We start from the raw sequence: 18,453 nt of genomic DNA, 5'->3' as shown, positions 1-18,453 counted from the left end.
AGGGAAAAGAAGTTTGTAATCATGCTTTATAGAATACTCTGTTACCAATAAAAGCAAACAAACAAACAAAGAAACATGAATTAACACCCCCCAGTCACATGGCATTGCAGTGTGCAGTGGAACACAGCAATCAAAGTCTCCCAGCTGTTAAGGGATTACAGAATAGCAGAAAACAGGAGAAGAATTATTCTTTAAATTTAAAAAGAAGCCTTAAACACAAAAAATGCACCTTGCTCAATGCCCACATCACATCTATAGCAATTTTTCACTGAGCATCAACAGGTACAAGTTTGAGGTGAGGATTCAGGCAGTTTCCTGCTGGAGCAGCCACACGCTCCCCTGTGCCGTGCTCAGGGCCCTGCTCACAGGGACATGAGCCCTCTGCAGGGGGAGGAGGGCCCCAGACTTGCTGAGGCACCTGATCCTGCCCTCCTCAGCCACCTGGCTCCCAACCTGAGTTCCAAGACTCCTTAAAGGAAAAAAACAACCCAGTTACCACCCCAGGCCAGCAACCAGGCTCTCCCAAGGAGAGGAGACATCTCCTTTCCTCTCTACGTCACCTCACTGGAGCACTGGCTTGAGTTCAGCTCTTCCATGTCCTCACAGAGACACACAGCTGCTGGACACGGGGATGATTCTCTTTCCTCTGCTGAAGCTGAACTTTGTATTATTAGTAAAGTATTCCCTGGGCTACACAGGAGAGGTGTTCTGCACCCTGGTGGTTAGAAGTCTCATTTAGCAGGGTTAATTTTCTGCAATAATAATTTAATCAAAACAGTTTCAACAGGAAAGGCAGAGGGAGACAATCACCCAGATGTTACTTTGCAGAGAGAGCTGGACAAGTATTTGGGACAGAGAAACACACACAAAAAGGAACAGTTCAGAAAGGCTCTTAGGTTCCTGTTCTGCAGTACAGGAGAGCGAGGCCTGGCTGCTTAGACCTTGCCCAAGTTGACCCCTGACGCAGAACAAATGGTCCCCAGTAAAGTGCCCTGGGCTGCTCCAGTGCTCACCTAAACCAGACCAAGTCAGCCCCACCAGAACCCTGCCAGCTCCTGCCTCTGCATAGGAAGGTGCTGGACAGGGACAACCTGCACAGTAACGCCAAAGCTCCCAGTGCACACACAGATGTACGTATGGACATTTTCAGGTGGTAATTTCCAACACTTTAAAACTCCCTCATAAATGCCCACTAAAGCTGCCTTCCCATGTCATGTACAGCCAGTCCCCACTCCCAGCACATGACAGGACCACAGGGATACGGATTTGCTGTCCCTAGTGAGGGGAAACACCAGTGTGATACTCACTGTTGCACCTGGTGGCTGCAGTTAGCACTTGTAAGACTGACGATCATCTGCAGCTTTTCAGTAGCATAGTTGACAAACTGCTGTTTGAAGGCTCTCTCTTTTGCTTTAGTGGTCCAAGTTAGTCTCTCATAAAGATATAACAACCCATACATACTTAGGGAAACAGAGATGAGTTTCCAGCCTACTGTTCTCCAAATCTGAAAAAGAGGATTCTTCATTAGCTTAAGTAAATTGCCCAACAGAATGAAATCTAATTACACCCATTTTTTAGATCATCTTCATGGCTCTTTCACCAAATTAGTTTAAGAAAAATATATTATTTCCAAATTATTATTACAGAGCAATACAGCTTTATTCAAGTAAGCTGGTACCGCAGTGGCATGAAGAACACAGAGGTTACAGAAGCCTCCCTACTTCTTCATGAAGCAGGAAGGAGAAAGCAAAGCTCCCACTTAACCCAAAGAGGTGCCATCAAATCATCCTTTAATCCCAAAACTGAACACACGAACGATCTGCCCAACTATGCTCAGAGCAATTAGACTGATTTTCTCACTACAAACTGACTGTGAGCATCCAGCGTGCTGCACGTGCTCATCCAGCCCAGCTATTAAGACCATTCACATTGCACCCCAAAGAGGACAGACCAGTGTAGTCTTTGCCCTCACTTCCAGTCCAGTGAACATTGCTAATGCTACTTGCCACTCCGCCAACAATGATGATGCTCATAGAGGTCCGTGATGTCAGTGAAGCTAAACTCATGACCAAGGGAACCATAAAATCATCGTGCGACACGTTCTCCGGAGTTGAGGCAGGAAGGCCAGCAGACGGGGTGGTAGCTAAAGGATGAGGGATCTAGAAGAGTGGAATATGGCAGCCTGAGTAAAAAGCACTGAGGAACTACCCAGCAGACTTGTTTTATTTTCATATATTCAGGGTTTGATTTACTTAAAAGAAACCCTTCAGCCCAGAAGTCTGAACACTGCTCCTGATAAGCAGTGGAAGTTTTGACAGCCCAATGGGGAACTAGGTTAGAAAAAGGGTTCTACTTAGGACTGGCTCTGCTGTAGGGATCCAGAAGTTAGAAATTGAAAAGGGTTCAATCCAAAGGGAAACAAAACTCAAGTAAAGGCTGCAGAAAGTTTAGGAAGGGTTTTTTATCCCAATCTAACCCTGAATATAATCCAATAAAAACAACCCTCACCAAAACCACTTCACACGAGGGGACTAGGGACAAGTAGCAGCCAGGGTGTAAAGAGCAGAGGCAAATACACTAAAAATCAATACATTCCCATCAGGGCAAGATAAGGCACAATGGCAGCTTCATCTCTGAAGCACTCACTTGTAAGTTTGGATCTGCTAGTCCCAACAGCACTTTCTGAGCTTGCTTAGGACCCAAGAAACGGTTTACAAGTGAAGTCCAGCCCAAGGAAAAGTGGAACATGATATCCTCTTGAAAATCTGCACACAGACTATGACAGTTTAGATCATAGCTCAGGTCAAACTTCCTGCATGGAATTAGCAAGTGGAGCTGATTCTGAGCACTAGAAGGCAGCAACGGTTTCAGATTTTCTAGAAATAAAACAGAATAGTGAAGATGAGTTAACATTAAGAGTTTTGCAGTGTATACACAAGTAGCACTTCTGAGCAACTCTGTGAACTACAAGAACACAAACTGACGAATTTTTGTATTTATTTGTAAACTTGGTGGGCATTTTAGCAGTAGTGATCATAACAGGCACTTTATTGCTCTGATAAAAGAGCCATCCAAAATCAACTCATAGAGGAAGGACCACTGGACAAAATGGTCAAATTAACTGAAAGACCTCTGTAAGTGGTCAAAAGGTAAGGATGGCCTAAGAAAAAGCTGGTTTATCCAGCAGTTGTGGTGCCATTCAGAAAAAGTAACATTATTGCATAAGATGACTGAAGGCTTCACGTAATTCCATGATCTTATTCTGAATCTTTTATTAATAGAAACAGATCAGAAGAGAAACACAGATATGCAATAAAGTTACTAACTAAAAAAAAAAAGAATTAAAAAAAAAAAAGAATTAAAAAAAATTGAATGCACAAATACTTTGCACTTGGAATCTGGAAGGATCCAGGGTAGCGGATTGAACTGCAGAAACATTATCTAACCACTAGTGTATTTTATGTACCTGTTGTGGAAGCCAAAAGTTTAAATGGGTTTATATAAGGATTAGACAAGTTCCCAGAGGACAGCTCCATTACTACTTGCTTAAGCCATTAATCCAGATCCAGTATTTTGGCTCAGAAGTCCCTAAATTGGGGATGGATCACTATATTTAACAGGACTCATTATGCTTCTCCCCAGGCATGTTACCAGTTAGTATCAGAGAGAGGCTACTGAGCTGAACAGTCTTGGTCTAGGATGGCTTCTCTTTTATCATGTTTGTGTTAAATCACAATTAGAAAGGAAATTCTTTTAAAAGCAAGCTTTCTTGAATTGTCTTCCTCTAAAAAAAAAGTCTTAACATTCCTCCTTCCTCATCTTACCAATCATCTCCTGCTGCGACTGATACATTGACTGATTGACTTCACTGGAGCAACGATCAGCCAGGTTCCTTCCCAAACCATCTTCTATATGTTTGTTCAGTTCCTAAAATTTTATAAAGAATATATGCTCACCAATTTATATTTAGCTCATCAATTTCATTATACAGAGCAGAGCAATGTTAAACACTAAGCATTGTTATTGACAGTGGGAAGACACGAACGTTACCATGGAAATATCATGCTTTTAAATTGCACACTGTGACTGAAGACCTAATTAAAGTGACACAGGAAAGATTGCTCCACGACTGTAATCACTAAAAGGCATATGGAAAATTCTGTGTTTCCCATAAGCTGTGACAGTGAAGAGCATACCACTGCCATACCATCCTGCAGAGCCTTTACTGTCCTTGTTTGGTGGGAGTCAATTTCATTGCTGTTTACAAAGGTAAAGGGCTCCCATCAGCTCTGGAGGTGTCTGCTCTGGACATTTTGCAGAGCCAGGACAGCACAGGCCATCCTGAAACTGCAGCCTCCCAGCTGATCCACCAGGCTGAAACAGCTGGGAGTTACAGCAGTCACTCACCAGCAACATCTGAGGGCAAGAGGCAAACACGTGCACGTGTAGGCTCCTTTAAAATACTAAGTTTGAGGAGGAATTTGTAGAAGTTTCATAAAAACCACCCTTTTTTTTTTCTTAAAAAAAGTTTTTAAAAACCATAAAGTGTTGGGTATTTGCAAGCAATATTTTTGGTTTTAGATCCATTTAGTTTTAGGAGTAATGCAACTTGCTAATGCAAGGTCTTTATTTACTAGAAGCAAAGACTACAGATCAGGATGTTAGTGAATTAGTTTCAGTAACCACTCCAGTAAAAAAGCAGTTGAAACAAACATTAATTCCCTCCCAAAAACAAAGCAGAAAGTATTTTCCCCCTTTTCCAATTTCTGTTAAACAGAGACATGCAGACGTCAAAGTAAAAATCCTGAAATGCTTAAACAAAGTGTCACATATCACATAAATTATGAAAATACAGAAGTAGAAAATAAAGGACAGAGTCTGGCTTCAAACCATGCAAGAAAACTTACTGTCTTATAGAGCTTCAATACTTGAGGAGAAGGGTGAAAATCTGAATAAAATTCATCCACTAAAACTGAAAGTCGGCAAATCTCATCGGTCATGGCAGAGGAGACCTGAAGGAACAGGTAAAGACATGAAATGTTTCTCCTACCTCTTCCAGCCAGCCAGAAAACACACCACTGTATCAACTGTTACACTACATGATTCCATGACCTGGTAGTCAGGAAAGACTGCCATTTTCAGGGTGTTGTTCTTGGTGGTTTTTTTAATATTGGAAAAGGAACATAATAGACATTTCAAATGTACTTCATAAGGTGGGGGGGCACCTAGAGGAGCTCCCTCACAGAGCAGACAGCACGTGAGCCTGGGAGGTTTTCCCAAGGCTGCCTTTACTTACTTTGTTTTCTACTTCTTCAGTAACACGTTTGATTTTTTCCTTAGTATCTTCTGTCAAAATGTTCAGCTGATTTCGAACAAAGTCCAACCTGTCCTTCTGATCTTCTCGCTCTTCCATGGAATGGACTCTACCATAGCAGAATGGACAGCACCATCACCAGCAGCTATTCTCCCAGTAACCAAACAAGCCCCACAACCAGGCATGGGCCACCTAGCCAATGGTTTACTGAGCAGCCAAACAAAATCCAGTGACTCTGGCTGAACAAAGCAGAGCCACTGCTTCAGGGTAACTACAATAGAGATAGTAAATCCACAGGTGCATTTAAAGGGTGCATTGATCAAACATGACTCAAATTACTGATATATTTCCAAAAACAGCATTTGGGGTTGGAGTTGTTACCACTGCATGTAGTTACAACTAAGAAAGGTGAGGGGAATCAGGGGCCTTTAATATTCCAGTCTTTCCTGACTTAAAAATAAAATAAAATGTAAAAAAAGAATAAATCTGATCCAACTGTCCTGCTGCTGCTCACTAGCACCACTCGACTGCTCCTTAGCAGCAACTTGGGTCTGATGACTCTGCAAAGCCAAGGGGAGGTGGAAGAAACTAACCTTGTCACAAACAACTCTCTTCAGAAGTCCTTGATTTATCATTTAAGTAAAAATTGTTTAAAGGCTAAAGCAGTTATATCTTGAAGGGCAAGCAGAAACATCAACAGTAATTCAGATTAAGAGGGGTCACTACACAGGTTCTGGCAGGTCGACTGATAGAGTATCAGAGTATTTTCAGACATTTCACAGCATGTTTTCATCAGATCTGACAACGTGAGACAAGTGAGTGTGAAAACACAGTCTGTAAAAGCTGATATATTCAGGAAGATGAGTGTGTTTGATGGGCACTGTGGAGTCTGTTGAAACATAAAGACACTATTAGCAGACACAGAGAAGATGGGTGGAAAGGATTAAACAGGACAGCAAGTTCACTGTCTACAAGAGAGAGTGAGCAACAAAGGTGAGGGGAAAAACCATCTAGATACAAACCTGAAAGACCATACAAAACTATCAGACAGAGCTGATGAGCTGCTGTCATCAGCACTAAAAGGATTACATGACAAAAGAGAGAATAAAAATATTTAAGTATACAATCTGGAAAGGGCCAGACTTCTGTGAGCCTGGGCTCTTCTCACCCCTTACAGTATTCTAACCTCTTGCAAATCAGTATCTATATCCTCATGTTTATTTTCTCAGTGTTACTGTTATAAAAAAAAATGTTGGTAAAGCAAGCCAAACATCACTCCTGCAATGCTGGACACAGTTAGACAACCTAAAGTTTCAAATCTTTTTGATAAAAGCTTTGAAAAAAGAAAAAAAAAAAAAAAAGAAAAAAGGATAAATCTTGTTGACAAAATATTTGAAAACCCACAGGCTGCCTTTCTGACAGTAAATCAGTAACAAAGAATAAGGAATTAAACCAAGATCCCTGTACAGAAGTCACAGACCAAGGACAAGCCTGAGAGGTGCAAGTGAGCAGCAGTAAGACTGGGACACCAGAGAAATTCTCTATTTCTTACCAAGTGAGAAAAGTGAATTCTGAAGTCCACAATGGCCCAATCAGCAGCATAGGAAAGACTCCTCAGAGGATCTGGATAAAGCAAAGCCAACTAGCCCTCCAACCCACCTACCTTTTCTCTGCTGCTGCTACGTTTATGGTGTCCATAATGTTTTTCACAGTGTCTATGATCTGTTTAGCTCTGATAGTGTGCTGCTCAAACTTGGTTTTCACGGCTGACTGCGAGATACACTCCTGCGAGGGGCCCAAGCCACAACACATTACTGCAATTCCATGCCAACACACCCAGGAATTCAGCTGTCAGAAAGCACATGCTGCTAATTCTACCATGAACTCCAACCAATGGGAAATTAAAAGGGAGAAAACAGAGAAATCAATAGAGAACAGAACTCAAATCTGAAATGAGTCTAGGGCAGCATGTCTGTACCTCCAGGTTCACTCACAGTAATGTGCAGAGGTTTTTACTCTTCAAATAAATCAATGGGGTAAAGAAAAAAAGAAAATGCAGATGAATAGGTAAGATAAATCTGACTCTTCAGAAAATTTTCCAAACTACCTCTTTGGAATTATAAATGTCTAGCATGAATACTGGCAATATTGCCTGGCCTGAGATTTTGGTGATGTGATTATAATTAGTTTCAAGAAGCAGTTTTCTCAATAAAATTTGACATACTCATGTCAATACTGACCATTCAGGAATAAAATATATAGTTAGGAATAAGAAACAAGGATTATCTCACAAGATTTAAAAAAAAAACCTAAATAAGTTAAGTATTCCTTAAAATATTACCTTATTGGCAGATTTCTGAGGTGTTAAATGAATGACTACAGAATGCTCTAAAGACAATTTCTAACCAATCTGCAATCTTGAATACTGTAAAAGTGATTCACAAATTACAGGACCACTGACTGAAGAGATACACATATGATCAATTTGGGCAAATGCAATTCAATTGTGATAAACCATAAATTAAGACTTGGACTTTTTTTCAAGCAATTGCACATCCTGATTTATGTAGCCAATTAAATGCTGATGGAATTCAACCTGCACTAACTTACTACAAAGTAGCAACATCTTCTTTGTCTGAGGGGAAGGAATCAAGCAGCTAGTTTCTTTATACCAGATCTATGTGGGTTTTTTAAATTGTTCCAAATAGATGGATGCACCTTTCATAGCAAAAAAAAGCTTTAGTTTACTTTTAAAAGACTTGACTATGACTTCAGCATTTGCTGTAATGACAAATTTACAGCTATCTAAAAATCATAGATCAAAACAAAATAAACAAAATGGGTAAAATATATTCCCTGATCCTCGATGAAGCAGATCTAGAAATCAGCAATGAAAGGCCAGAGTTTCATAAATATCAGCACATTGTAAGAGCTAGACTAGACACAGAGGAAATAGTCTTCCCAACATTAGTAGGTGGTAAAGGATGACAGTCACTCACAACACAATCAGAAAATCCAAGTTAGAGCACTAGGAAAAACATAAAGGTTAGTTAAACGACTGGGAAAGATCCGAAGGGGAGAGCAGCAGCTTTGCTGTTAGTCTGTAAACAACTATTTATCAAAATAGCATAACCAAACCCAGTTACCTTCCAGCCCACTCCCAGTACAGCAAGTCTTTAAGCACTCAGCTCATGGCATTGCTGTGCAGTGCTGGGGCAGGACTCTGCAGCTGCACACTAATTCAGGCTGTCTTATTCCCTCCAATTTACAGCCACCATGACTACTCTGCCCTGCCTCCCTGCTCCACTGCTCCCCACACCATTTCTTCTACTGTTTTTTAAACAAACTTGGGAAACACTACGACTGGAAGCACAATGGGGTTTAGTCTTATGTTGAATATCCACTAAGGACTACTGCACCCAGTGCACTGTGCGTGCACATCTTTGCTGTCTTGACAAGGCATTTTTATGTATTTCATTGTAAAATTCCAGACCAAACATACACTGATTACTTCATTATTCCACAATATAAAAATTTAGAATTGATCCACTAATCCAACCTTTTCCTTGACAACTGCATTGTTTTTTCCACAGCTGACACACACAGTAATATCACTTTTTAAAGCTACTACATTAATCTATGACATTTTCATCTCACCTCTACTTACAAGTGTTTCTAGGAAGCCTGGGCCAGTTTTGGGGTTTTTTTAGCAACTTTAACCACCCTGTACTTTGGAGAAGAACATATTATATTTACTTTTGGAATGTCTTTTGCCCTCACACAAAAGTTCACATAAAAGCAGCTACAAACATTTTTAAAATGCCCCAATTTTTTTTTAAGTATCAAATGCTTTGTTTCTAGATTGTTTTTATGATTCTAGCTATACTGAGCTCATTATCTGTCCTGGCATGAAGAGACTTTCCCATCACAGAACTGATAACTAAAATCAGGAATGTGGAAGAACGAAAGAAGTAACAGTTCCTCCTCTCAGCCTTTGGGGGAAAAGAGGAAGCAGTCCAATTTTAGTGAAGATAGAAACAGAGTGAGAGAATCCAGGAGGAGCAAAACCAGCAGATGTTTCCAGTGGGAACATGGAATGTGTGGGAGGGTTTATAAATGAGGGCATGAGACAGGAACTGCACAAAAGAGCATAAGAGGCATTTGGAAAGGCTGAGCATGGCACCTGAACAGGGACAAGGACCTAAAGGCAAAGTAGACAGGGAGAAAAGGGGTCAGTGTTTGACAAGGGCAGACAGAAGCATCTGTGCTCTTGTCCCTTTCCTTTTACAGCCTGGAGTGTAATCCAAGAGCCTTGGGGCTTGCAGCTCCTCTGTCAGGACAGTCAATGGAAAAATCTTTAGCCAGAAGTGCTGAACTGAGGCTGTACTCATGGGTAGACAGCATCTGAACTTGGTCCAGCAGTGCATCAAGCATGGTGCCAAGTAGAATTTCATTCCCAGACTGAACACAGAAAATTCTACCTGCTGGTATAGTCTAGTGCTGGTAAACACATCTGACACCAGCATACTACCCTCATCCTTACTTTATCATCTCCAGTGACAGTAATTTGAGTATCAAGTTTGAAGATTTCAGACCTGGTGAACCATTTAAGTATCAGCCTTGCTTTAAAAGCAAACAAAATGCCACTATAACTAAGGAAATTGCCCACAGAACCTGAATGTGAAAAAGGCTGCAGTGTCGAACACTCAAAATTCAGATTGATTTGGCAGTGTTAATTTAGCACATGTTGTCATGCTAAGTGATGTGATCACACTCCTTTTCAAAGCCATCCATTTTGCTTTCAGGATGAAACATGGCTGAGCAGGGAAAAAGATCACAGAACCCACTCTCACTGTTGGAGTTAGAAGGTGCACAACGAACAAAACACAGAATGTGAAACAAGTTGGTTTTTAAGGCCATTCAGTGCTGTCACACAATTTTTTTTGCCCCTGCCTCTGCCAAAGAAACTTTTCACAGCTGTGACCTTGTGACGGATGCTTCTTGTTTTGTGGCCAAGACTGTGACACCTGATTTACAGATGTGCTGAGCACTTGTAGCACCTCAGCATTTAGAAAGTCATACAACCATCTTAATCTTGAGTTAGCTTAAGTGTTGAGTACTTAATGTCATTGTAAAAGATTGTAAAAAAGATTTGGATACAGCACAAGGCAAAATAGGTTAAAGAACAAAAATTGATTTACAAACTTAAGTTCTAAGCTTTTTCTACTGGTTGAGAGTTTCCTAACTGTAATTCTAGGGACAAAAATTACAAACCAAAATTCATGTTTGGCTGGAGGTTGTGACTCAAGCAAGACATCCATGCCTCATGGACTCAGGCCCCGCAAGTATTCTGAACCAATCATTTCAACAACTCACTCATTTATCATAAGAGTGTGGATATGGATTAAATTTAAACTTTAGTCTGACATTTTCTTGCTTTTGCAAGACTGAATCAAGCTGTTATTTTAACACCTTTTGATACACACACATCATTATGTAACTTGGTTCTGCTAAGGTCAAATGGGTTTGTTGCAATGAGAGAAGAAATACTTTCCACACAGGCAGGGGGTTTTGTTTAAAAAACACACCAAAAAAGGACACCAAAGATATCCCAAGGATGGATTTGAATAATTAGTTATCAAATTCAGCATGATAAATGGATCTTATCACAAAGAAACCACTTGACTGTCTACCCAGTCCTATTTCAGACCAAACTGTAAACTCCCAACTATGAATATAGGTAAACTGAGGGTGATGGATGGATTCTGTACAGCAAAAAGGACAGAAGAATAGTGTTAGTGTTCAGAATATCAGAGCTGACAGGTAGGTAATGGTGATAATTTCAAAACTCTGGCTTTAAAAATGCAAGGAAATATTTAGATTTACATTGGTGAAACAGAATTTCTTACTATTTGTGTCCTGAATGACAATGATTAATTTCAAAGCTACAACTTCAGAGCAAAATAAGGCTTATTACGCAGCAAATATTTCACCACCTCATGGCTATAAATTATATACTTGTTTCTAAGAGCATTGTCTCTTTTTATACAGACTGTATTGATACTGAGATCTCAAAACATGAGCTAAGAGTTTTGGTCCCTTCCCTTGCTGAACAATACTTATTTCTAACAACTACCTGCAATTCAAGGTGAGAAAGTAAAGCTGTTACATGGTTTGAACACCTTACACTCCTCCACTTGCTAATACAGGTTATGTTCAGTGAAATCAAGTGTAAGTAAAAGCCACCTTTGCATTAAAAAACAGGCAGTCTAAAAAGCCCATCATCAATACCTCAAATATCTGCTCAAAATGTTGAAATTCCTGTAATCTTGTTTGAAATCCTTCAGCCAGTGCTCCACCTGTGAAACACAACAGATCATAAGGGAGAGAGCAGCACCTCACAGCACTGACTATTTAAAATGTTTTTATCAGATTTTATGGTACTTTTCTGTATTTGGGGAAAAGCAGAGTTCCTACACACCACCCTCAGGCATTCCTTGGACCTTCTGTCTCCTGGCACTCAGAACTTCTTTTGCTGAAACAAAAAAGATGCGATTCCTCGCTTCTACAGGATCAATCACTTTGAGCTCATCAACCAGGAAAGTCAGGCAGCGCTCCATGTGCTGCCTACGCACCTGAGGAAAAGGTAAAGAGCTCATGAGAAACATGCAGAAAATGAGCCATCAGCAAATCACAACATCAGAGTCACGAACAGCTGCTGGACAACCCCTTAGGTAGCAGATGCCCTCTCATCCTACTGATGCAGCAGGTGCTTTTAACCATTTAAACAGCCCATGAAGCAACAATTTCTTCTGCAAGTGTCTCTGTATCAGTAAGCTGGTTGCTAGTGGAGAGCTCTGAAGAGCACACTGCACTGTTACCATCTAGCACTGCACTGTGCCAGCTCCTCTGCAGGTAGATACATGTATAATCTGCACCCTCAGGCTGTGCTACCATTATGGAAATACAATGTAATACAAAGAAGATGTAAAACAAGTTTAACCATGGAGGAAAAAGGTTCTAAACAAGCTTCCCATTGTACTACCTTCCTGCACATACTGTAGCTTGATCTGCAAGTTGCTTTTTGCTCTGAACACTGAAAAAGTTATTTCCATTTTCTGACCAAATAGTTTATCTCCTTATTACTAAAGCAAAGTTGTTTTTTTCATATTAGTAACTGTATTACCTAGTCAGCTTAGCATGCTTCTGTGCTTATGGAGGTCTTTTCTTTATACAAATACTTTTTCTTTTAATCAATCCATAAATACCCAAATATGTCACTCACATCTTCCATATATTCTGGTTCTGATGCAGAGGCATCCCATCTATTATTCAAGATGAAGATGTTTGGCTTGGAAAGTCGCTCGTTCACTTTATGGAAAAAATGCTTTTCCTAAGAATTAAAGCAGAAACAGCAAATTCTCCAGACAACCAAACCAGAGTCATGCATTATCCTGTAACAGATTCTGAAGTTAATCCAGCTTTTTAAAACTTAATGAAAAATAACTCATTAGCATTAAACCCCACAGATACCCAACACACACACAAAAAAGGCTTAAGATAGTTCAAAAGTCATCAAATGTCTTAAAACTGATGTCAATGCTAAAAGTCAAAGACACTGCAACCTCCTCTAAAAATAGGTACAAATACACATTAAGAAAATTTTCAAAACAAATAGTGAAGAAAACATTGGAAAAGAAAGTCTGTTTTTCTATAAAACTATGTCGTCCACTGTATTTATTTTTTTTGTCTCCTTTTCACCCTTACTATCACAGAACTCCACCTCCTTTGACAATTCTAGCCCTCTATTAATTTTGTTTGCGACTATGTGACACTCAAAATATTGTGTGGGAAGAGAGAGGAAGGGAAAAAGGTCACACAAAACATGACTGTATCTGCTCATTTTGTTTTTTAAATAAGACATCTGGCTAAAACTCTGAAGTCTTCCTAATTTAAACTACCAAGATGCTTCTGTTCACCCTGTCAAATCTGGTTTCTATATCCAGAAAAAACACCCTCTGGCTATATTCTTGAACCAGGCAATATTCCAACTACAGACAAGTTACCTTTCCTACATGAGGATGCATGGCTTAAGCCACAGGAAAAAAAAGCCATTGCTGAACATTTCAATTTTCAAAGTGAGACATGTGTGTACCTAAAAATATCCTTAGGTCCCTTGCCCACAGCTACCACCCATCACTGCTGTTTTCATAGTCACAAGAGGTATGTTGTGATGGAGTGAATCCCCACAGGCACAGCTCAAACAGAAGAGATCTCTGTGCTGCCATAAGATTTTTTAATCCCCTGCAGGACACCACCACATATTCTGGACACAACACTGGAGACACATTAGTCTCCATCAGCCAGGGAGTAAGGATGTGTAAACAAGATCACTGCTGCAGAAATAACAACTTTGAAGAGAATTTATGAGGAAATATTAGAAAAATCACATTTATGCAAAAAATGTGTGGTTGAGTAGCAGCTACCAAATATTCTCAAATGCGTTATGGTAAGAGGTAAATATAATGCCTAAGGAGGATGAGAAGATAGTCACTGTATGATTTACCTGAAGAATAAACTTGTGCAGTTTAAGAAAGAAATTATAATTTTTCCACAATGCAAAGCAAAATACACATTATCTAGAGCAGTTACATAATTGTTAAAGACAACTCCATTTGTGTTTTCCACACTAAAAAAAGAATTAAAAAGAAGAAAGAGTAAGAGAGCTGTTTACTGAGCCAAAGCCTCAATCACATGCAAGATCTATTTCCTTTCCCTCCAACATACACCCTGGACACAGGTTACTTCCAGATTCTAATAGTTACAAGGTGCTCAGTGTTAAGTAAGGATTTATAGGCATGGCAACCAAAAACACTCAGCAAGACTTTAATGCTCCAAATGGCAAGCCTAACCTATTCCTATTTAGCAGCTTTCAACCATGTCCAACAAGGAACAAGGACTGGCTAAAAATCCCTTGAAAAAGCAGAGCAGCACTTCTGCAAGTGGGTGCTAAGAATCAGACAAATACAAGGTTAACAGAATCTTCCAGTAGATGTACAGCCTATGTGTCTTTCCTTCATATTTACTGTCTCAGTCAGATTGTTTTTAAGGGTTAGTTTCTTCTGAGCAAATAAGAGAACCACATAAAATTTGGCCTTTTCTCTGTTACTTAATTACACCAAACTGAAACCTGGCAGAACTGTTGTTTCTATATAGAAATGTGTTCACTTGTCGTGGCTTAAACCCAGCCAACATGTAAGCACCACACAGCTGCTCACTCAATTCCCCCAATCGTTTTTTTTCTTCCTTTCTTTTATTAAAAAAAAAACAACAAACCAGCTATGGTATGCACATAAAAAAACCCACTTCCAGACTCCCTCGACAATAAAAGCCAAAAAGCATCCTTTGTGTCAGATAGTGGAGAAGATAAAGCCATAGGTGTGCCAAATCCTCCTTTGGCCTTGGATGCTGTCAGAATCTTCTGTCTTTGCCTTTTAAATCACATCTCTTTTGTATCCAAGTATTTGTGGATTTGGCTCAGAAGATGGAATGTAATATTTTTTAACTTATTTTATGTTCTTCTTTCTTTCTACAAAACTAATCTAATTTACTAGAAAGCAAGGAACAACTACTGTTGTAGCACATTGAGTTATTTGTTGTATTAAAAATTGCCTTGATAATTAGAAAGTTGGGGCATTACATGTCAGAACTACACTCAGAACAATGAAAGCATTTTATTTGTCTACAGTAGGCTTAATAAAAGAGATTTCTCAGTAGCATTATACTACATTCTGGCAGCCCCACTTTCAGTAACTTAGAAACCTTATATTGAGACTATGTTCACAAATGTAGTTTAGTGAAAGCTGGAGACCACTAGAAAATTAAAGCAAATCCCTGGGTTTTTATTTTGAGTATCACAACAGCTCCTTTGGCCATTCTGGATGCTCTCCTTCTATTGAGTCATACAATATTTAGTCTGCAAGGGATACAGAAATCTTCTCTCTCCCTTGAAATAAAGAGAGAGCAAAGTTGTTAAAGCACCTTCAGCTCCCCATGCTGCACAGAACCACGCAACATGAATGCTTATTGCTAGCGTCTTCAGAAGAACAAACACAGTCCTATCAGGACAGCCTGCAGCACTTGTCCTCAACACAAGGTATATCGAGGGAATTCACTCTTTGCTGAGACAAGAACACATGAGGAACAAGACAGAAATTCAAGTTCTTTCACCTACTTTGCGCATTTTACTGAACTTAAGGATTTGAAATACTCCATGATCTTTCCCTTGATAATATAAGTGTCTTCAGCTGACAAACACCAAATAACTTGAAGTTGCAAGGCAAGACAAGCACTACATCATCCACATATCAAAAAAGAAATCAAGAGAAGCCAAATGTGATGCTCGAGTCAGAGTAAGCAATGCAGGTAAAAAACACCTGGTTCTCCTTTCTCTCATGAAGGATATATATCGTTTCCTGCCTCCCACATCTAAATTCTGTTCACAAGCTCTAAATGCAATGATCTGTGGGAGCCTCAGTGAAGGTGCAAGAGAAGCCATTCAGCAAAAGAACTGCCGAGTATTTAAACGAGAAGATAATGTAAAATCACTGCACATCATACCGTGTTCATGAGAGTTGATTCAGAATTGGCAACCAAGACAAAAACGTCAGCATCTAAGCAGAATTTGTCAATCCAACTGTCCAGTTCAGTAGTGACATCTGTGCCAGGGCTGTTGAGAAGAAAAAAACCCATAAACTTGTATTTATCCAGCAAAGGAATATCTGAGTTTTAGAAACTGATAAAAATAGAGCAGGACTGCCTAAGGGTGTTGCAAGAAGATACAAAGCTTTGTATCCTTAGATTGATTGCTAAGCTTAAAGCAAACAGAGCAAAAGCCAATTACCAGTTAGCATTTATCAGTCTGTCACTCACTGGACTGTCTACTAATTCCAAAATGCCATTTCTAATGAAGAAATGTGCAGAACATTATAGCCAAGAAAAGTGACAGGTAGGCTGTTGGAACTCCAAGCAGTCCCACAGAGTGGTCCCCCTCCCCATATTCCCAATTTCAGATTTTAATGAAAAAGGAGAGTTGTTAATGAAATATTTTTTACATTAATCAAGGCCTTCTTTAAAATGACACGTTATGCAAACTGTGCATGGATTTAATAAAAATGTAAAACTAAGCTAAAACTACAGTGGTGTCAGGTTTTTAAAAAATAAGGCAAAAACCCAACAGCTTTCAGAACTCTTTAAATACACAAACTGTAGAAAATGTTAGTTCAACACATGGGCACACAAACAAGTCACAATTACATTTTGAGGTGACCTATTACTTTAACATGTGGGCACTGCAACTCTTAACTCTTTTTAAATTTCAGAAGTGCAGATTGCTTACATTTTACGTGATTAATCTGAAGCATTTAAATACAGGAGATGGGCAAAAGGTTGTTGCTGCAACAACCCTATTCACACTTCCATAGTGTTTAAGGGAGGAAGTATCCTCAGCCAAAAGCTAGTCCCTTATTCAGCTCAATCATGAGACACTTGTTTGTTCCAACTGTTGCAAGGCCAAAATCAGTGGGGTGATGACAAGCAGCAATATACTCAAAAGAACAAGCTTTCTACTCACTCAGAAAATAAAAGGGAAAAAACAAGCTTTTCAATAATGTGGTAACCTAACAACCAGAGCACCATCAGTCAGTAAACGAGTCTCTTTTCTAAACATCATAAGAGCTAATTTATTTAAGAAAGTATTTACTAAACCAGAAAACATACCTGTCCACTAAAACCAAATCATCTCTCAGCAGGGCACACTTTGACTTAGGCCAAAAGACATGGACAAGACAGCCAGCCTTCAAATCTTTATCCATGTGCAGTGCATGAGCAAGTTGATTAACTGTCTATAAAGAGCACAAAGAGAACATAAACATGAATATGCACCACAAATAAGCCCGTATCTCAGCCTAGTTTGGTACTCAAGCAAACCTGGACAGGATCTATCTTGAACAGAGCAGTTCATACTTCCTTCTGGTGAATACTTGTGATTTAATTTTTTAAATTTTTCAATTTTTTTTTAGCCTTTTAAAGCTCACAGCATCTAATTAATTAGTTGTGCCTTGAAACTCAGACAAGGGCTTCTTTGGAGCCACAAGCAGTACTTCTCACAGGGCTGCAATGCATGCAGGCCAAATGAGAGAGGCACTTTCCAAATCCTTAATAACCAAAAAACCTTTTTCTCAGTCCTACACAAATAAATCACTTGGCATATGCAAAGCTACAATGAGACACACATTAGTTTTTCCTCTGAAACATCAAAGAAAAATTGTCAAGTAGACAATTTAGTTTGTCAGTTAAGTCCCTCCTAAATAATAACTTCAAAATGCAGAATGAACTAGCCTCACACTTTCGTTGGACTTGAAATCATTGTTAAAGGGCAGATATTTTGAGAAACAGGTACTGCAAAAACTAGTGCTAATATTCAGAAACCATACCTTGACACTCTTCCTTTCGTCTGATCCTTCTGTCATGAGATAAGCCTTATCTCCATCTGTCCCTTCCACACTGAGAAAGCAGTTAGTTGTATGGCCAATCCCACTAGGAAGTACCTTATCCCACAGCATTGCATTAATGACCGAACTTTTCCCACTGCTTGTTCTAGAGGGACAGAAAATAAAAGCACTTTGAGCACAGTACAGCAGCCTTAAACATACCTTCGTCTTGAACTGAATGCTCCCCCATTTAATTGCATCAGACCCACATACTAAAAGCTGTTTTGGGTGATGGGGCTTCAAGCCAGTACAGTGTAGCTTGCCAGAAAAGAATAGGGAGTGCAGGAAAAGTTCATCAGAATAGCCATTCCAAAACATCTTTCTTGGTATCAACAATGCCTGTCCAACCAAGGAAAACAATTCTCATTTGCAACACACATCCTGGCTCAGCAAGCCCAACCTGTACTGGAAAGCATGCTTTATTCCCTATGCCTCAACCTGTCTAAGGAATTTGTAAAACATGTTGGCTCAATGTTACTACCCCAGAAAAAGCATCGGGCATAAAGAGATCCCTTAGATCAACGGAAAGCAATTGCTAAATGCCAGCAGGCTGTCCCACACAGGGGTGCAGCCTGCCCTCCTCTCTGT

General features: G+C 39.7%; 1 protein-coding gene across 1 annotated transcript in view; it reads right to left on the bottom strand.

Moving 5' to 3' along the window:
• MFN1 (mitofusin 1) overlaps positions 1-18,453 on the bottom strand; it is a 23,536-nt gene that overhangs the window by 1,611 nt on the left and 3,472 nt on the right. Inside the window, exons 3-15 of the mRNA XM_009999236.1 lie at positions 17,809-17,971; positions 17,093-17,217; positions 15,935-16,043; positions 12,600-12,707; positions 11,796-11,949; positions 11,606-11,673; positions 6,978-7,099; positions 5,297-5,423; positions 4,908-5,012; positions 3,825-3,927; positions 2,647-2,876; positions 2,007-2,159; positions 1,308-1,504 (exon numbers count right to left, since the gene is read on the bottom strand). Coding sequence (XP_009997538.1) covers positions 1,308-1,504; positions 2,007-2,159; positions 2,647-2,876; positions 3,825-3,927; positions 4,908-5,012; positions 5,297-5,423; positions 6,978-7,099; positions 11,606-11,673; positions 11,796-11,949; positions 12,600-12,707; positions 15,935-16,043; positions 17,093-17,217; positions 17,809-17,971 — 1,764 coding nt within the window. The remainder of the gene's footprint in view (positions 1-1,307; positions 1,505-2,006; positions 2,160-2,646; positions 2,877-3,824; positions 3,928-4,907; positions 5,013-5,296; positions 5,424-6,977; positions 7,100-11,605; positions 11,674-11,795; positions 11,950-12,599; positions 12,708-15,934; positions 16,044-17,092; positions 17,218-17,808; positions 17,972-18,453) is intronic.

Source organism: Chaetura pelagica, unplaced genomic scaffold, assembly GCF_000747805.2.
Source record: "Chaetura pelagica isolate M959 unplaced genomic scaffold, ChaPel_1.0 scaffold20, whole genome shotgun sequence".
NCBI lineage: Eukaryota > Metazoa > Chordata > Aves > Apodiformes > Apodidae > Chaetura > Chaetura pelagica.
This window is presented reverse-complemented; position numbering and strand designations above follow the sequence as displayed.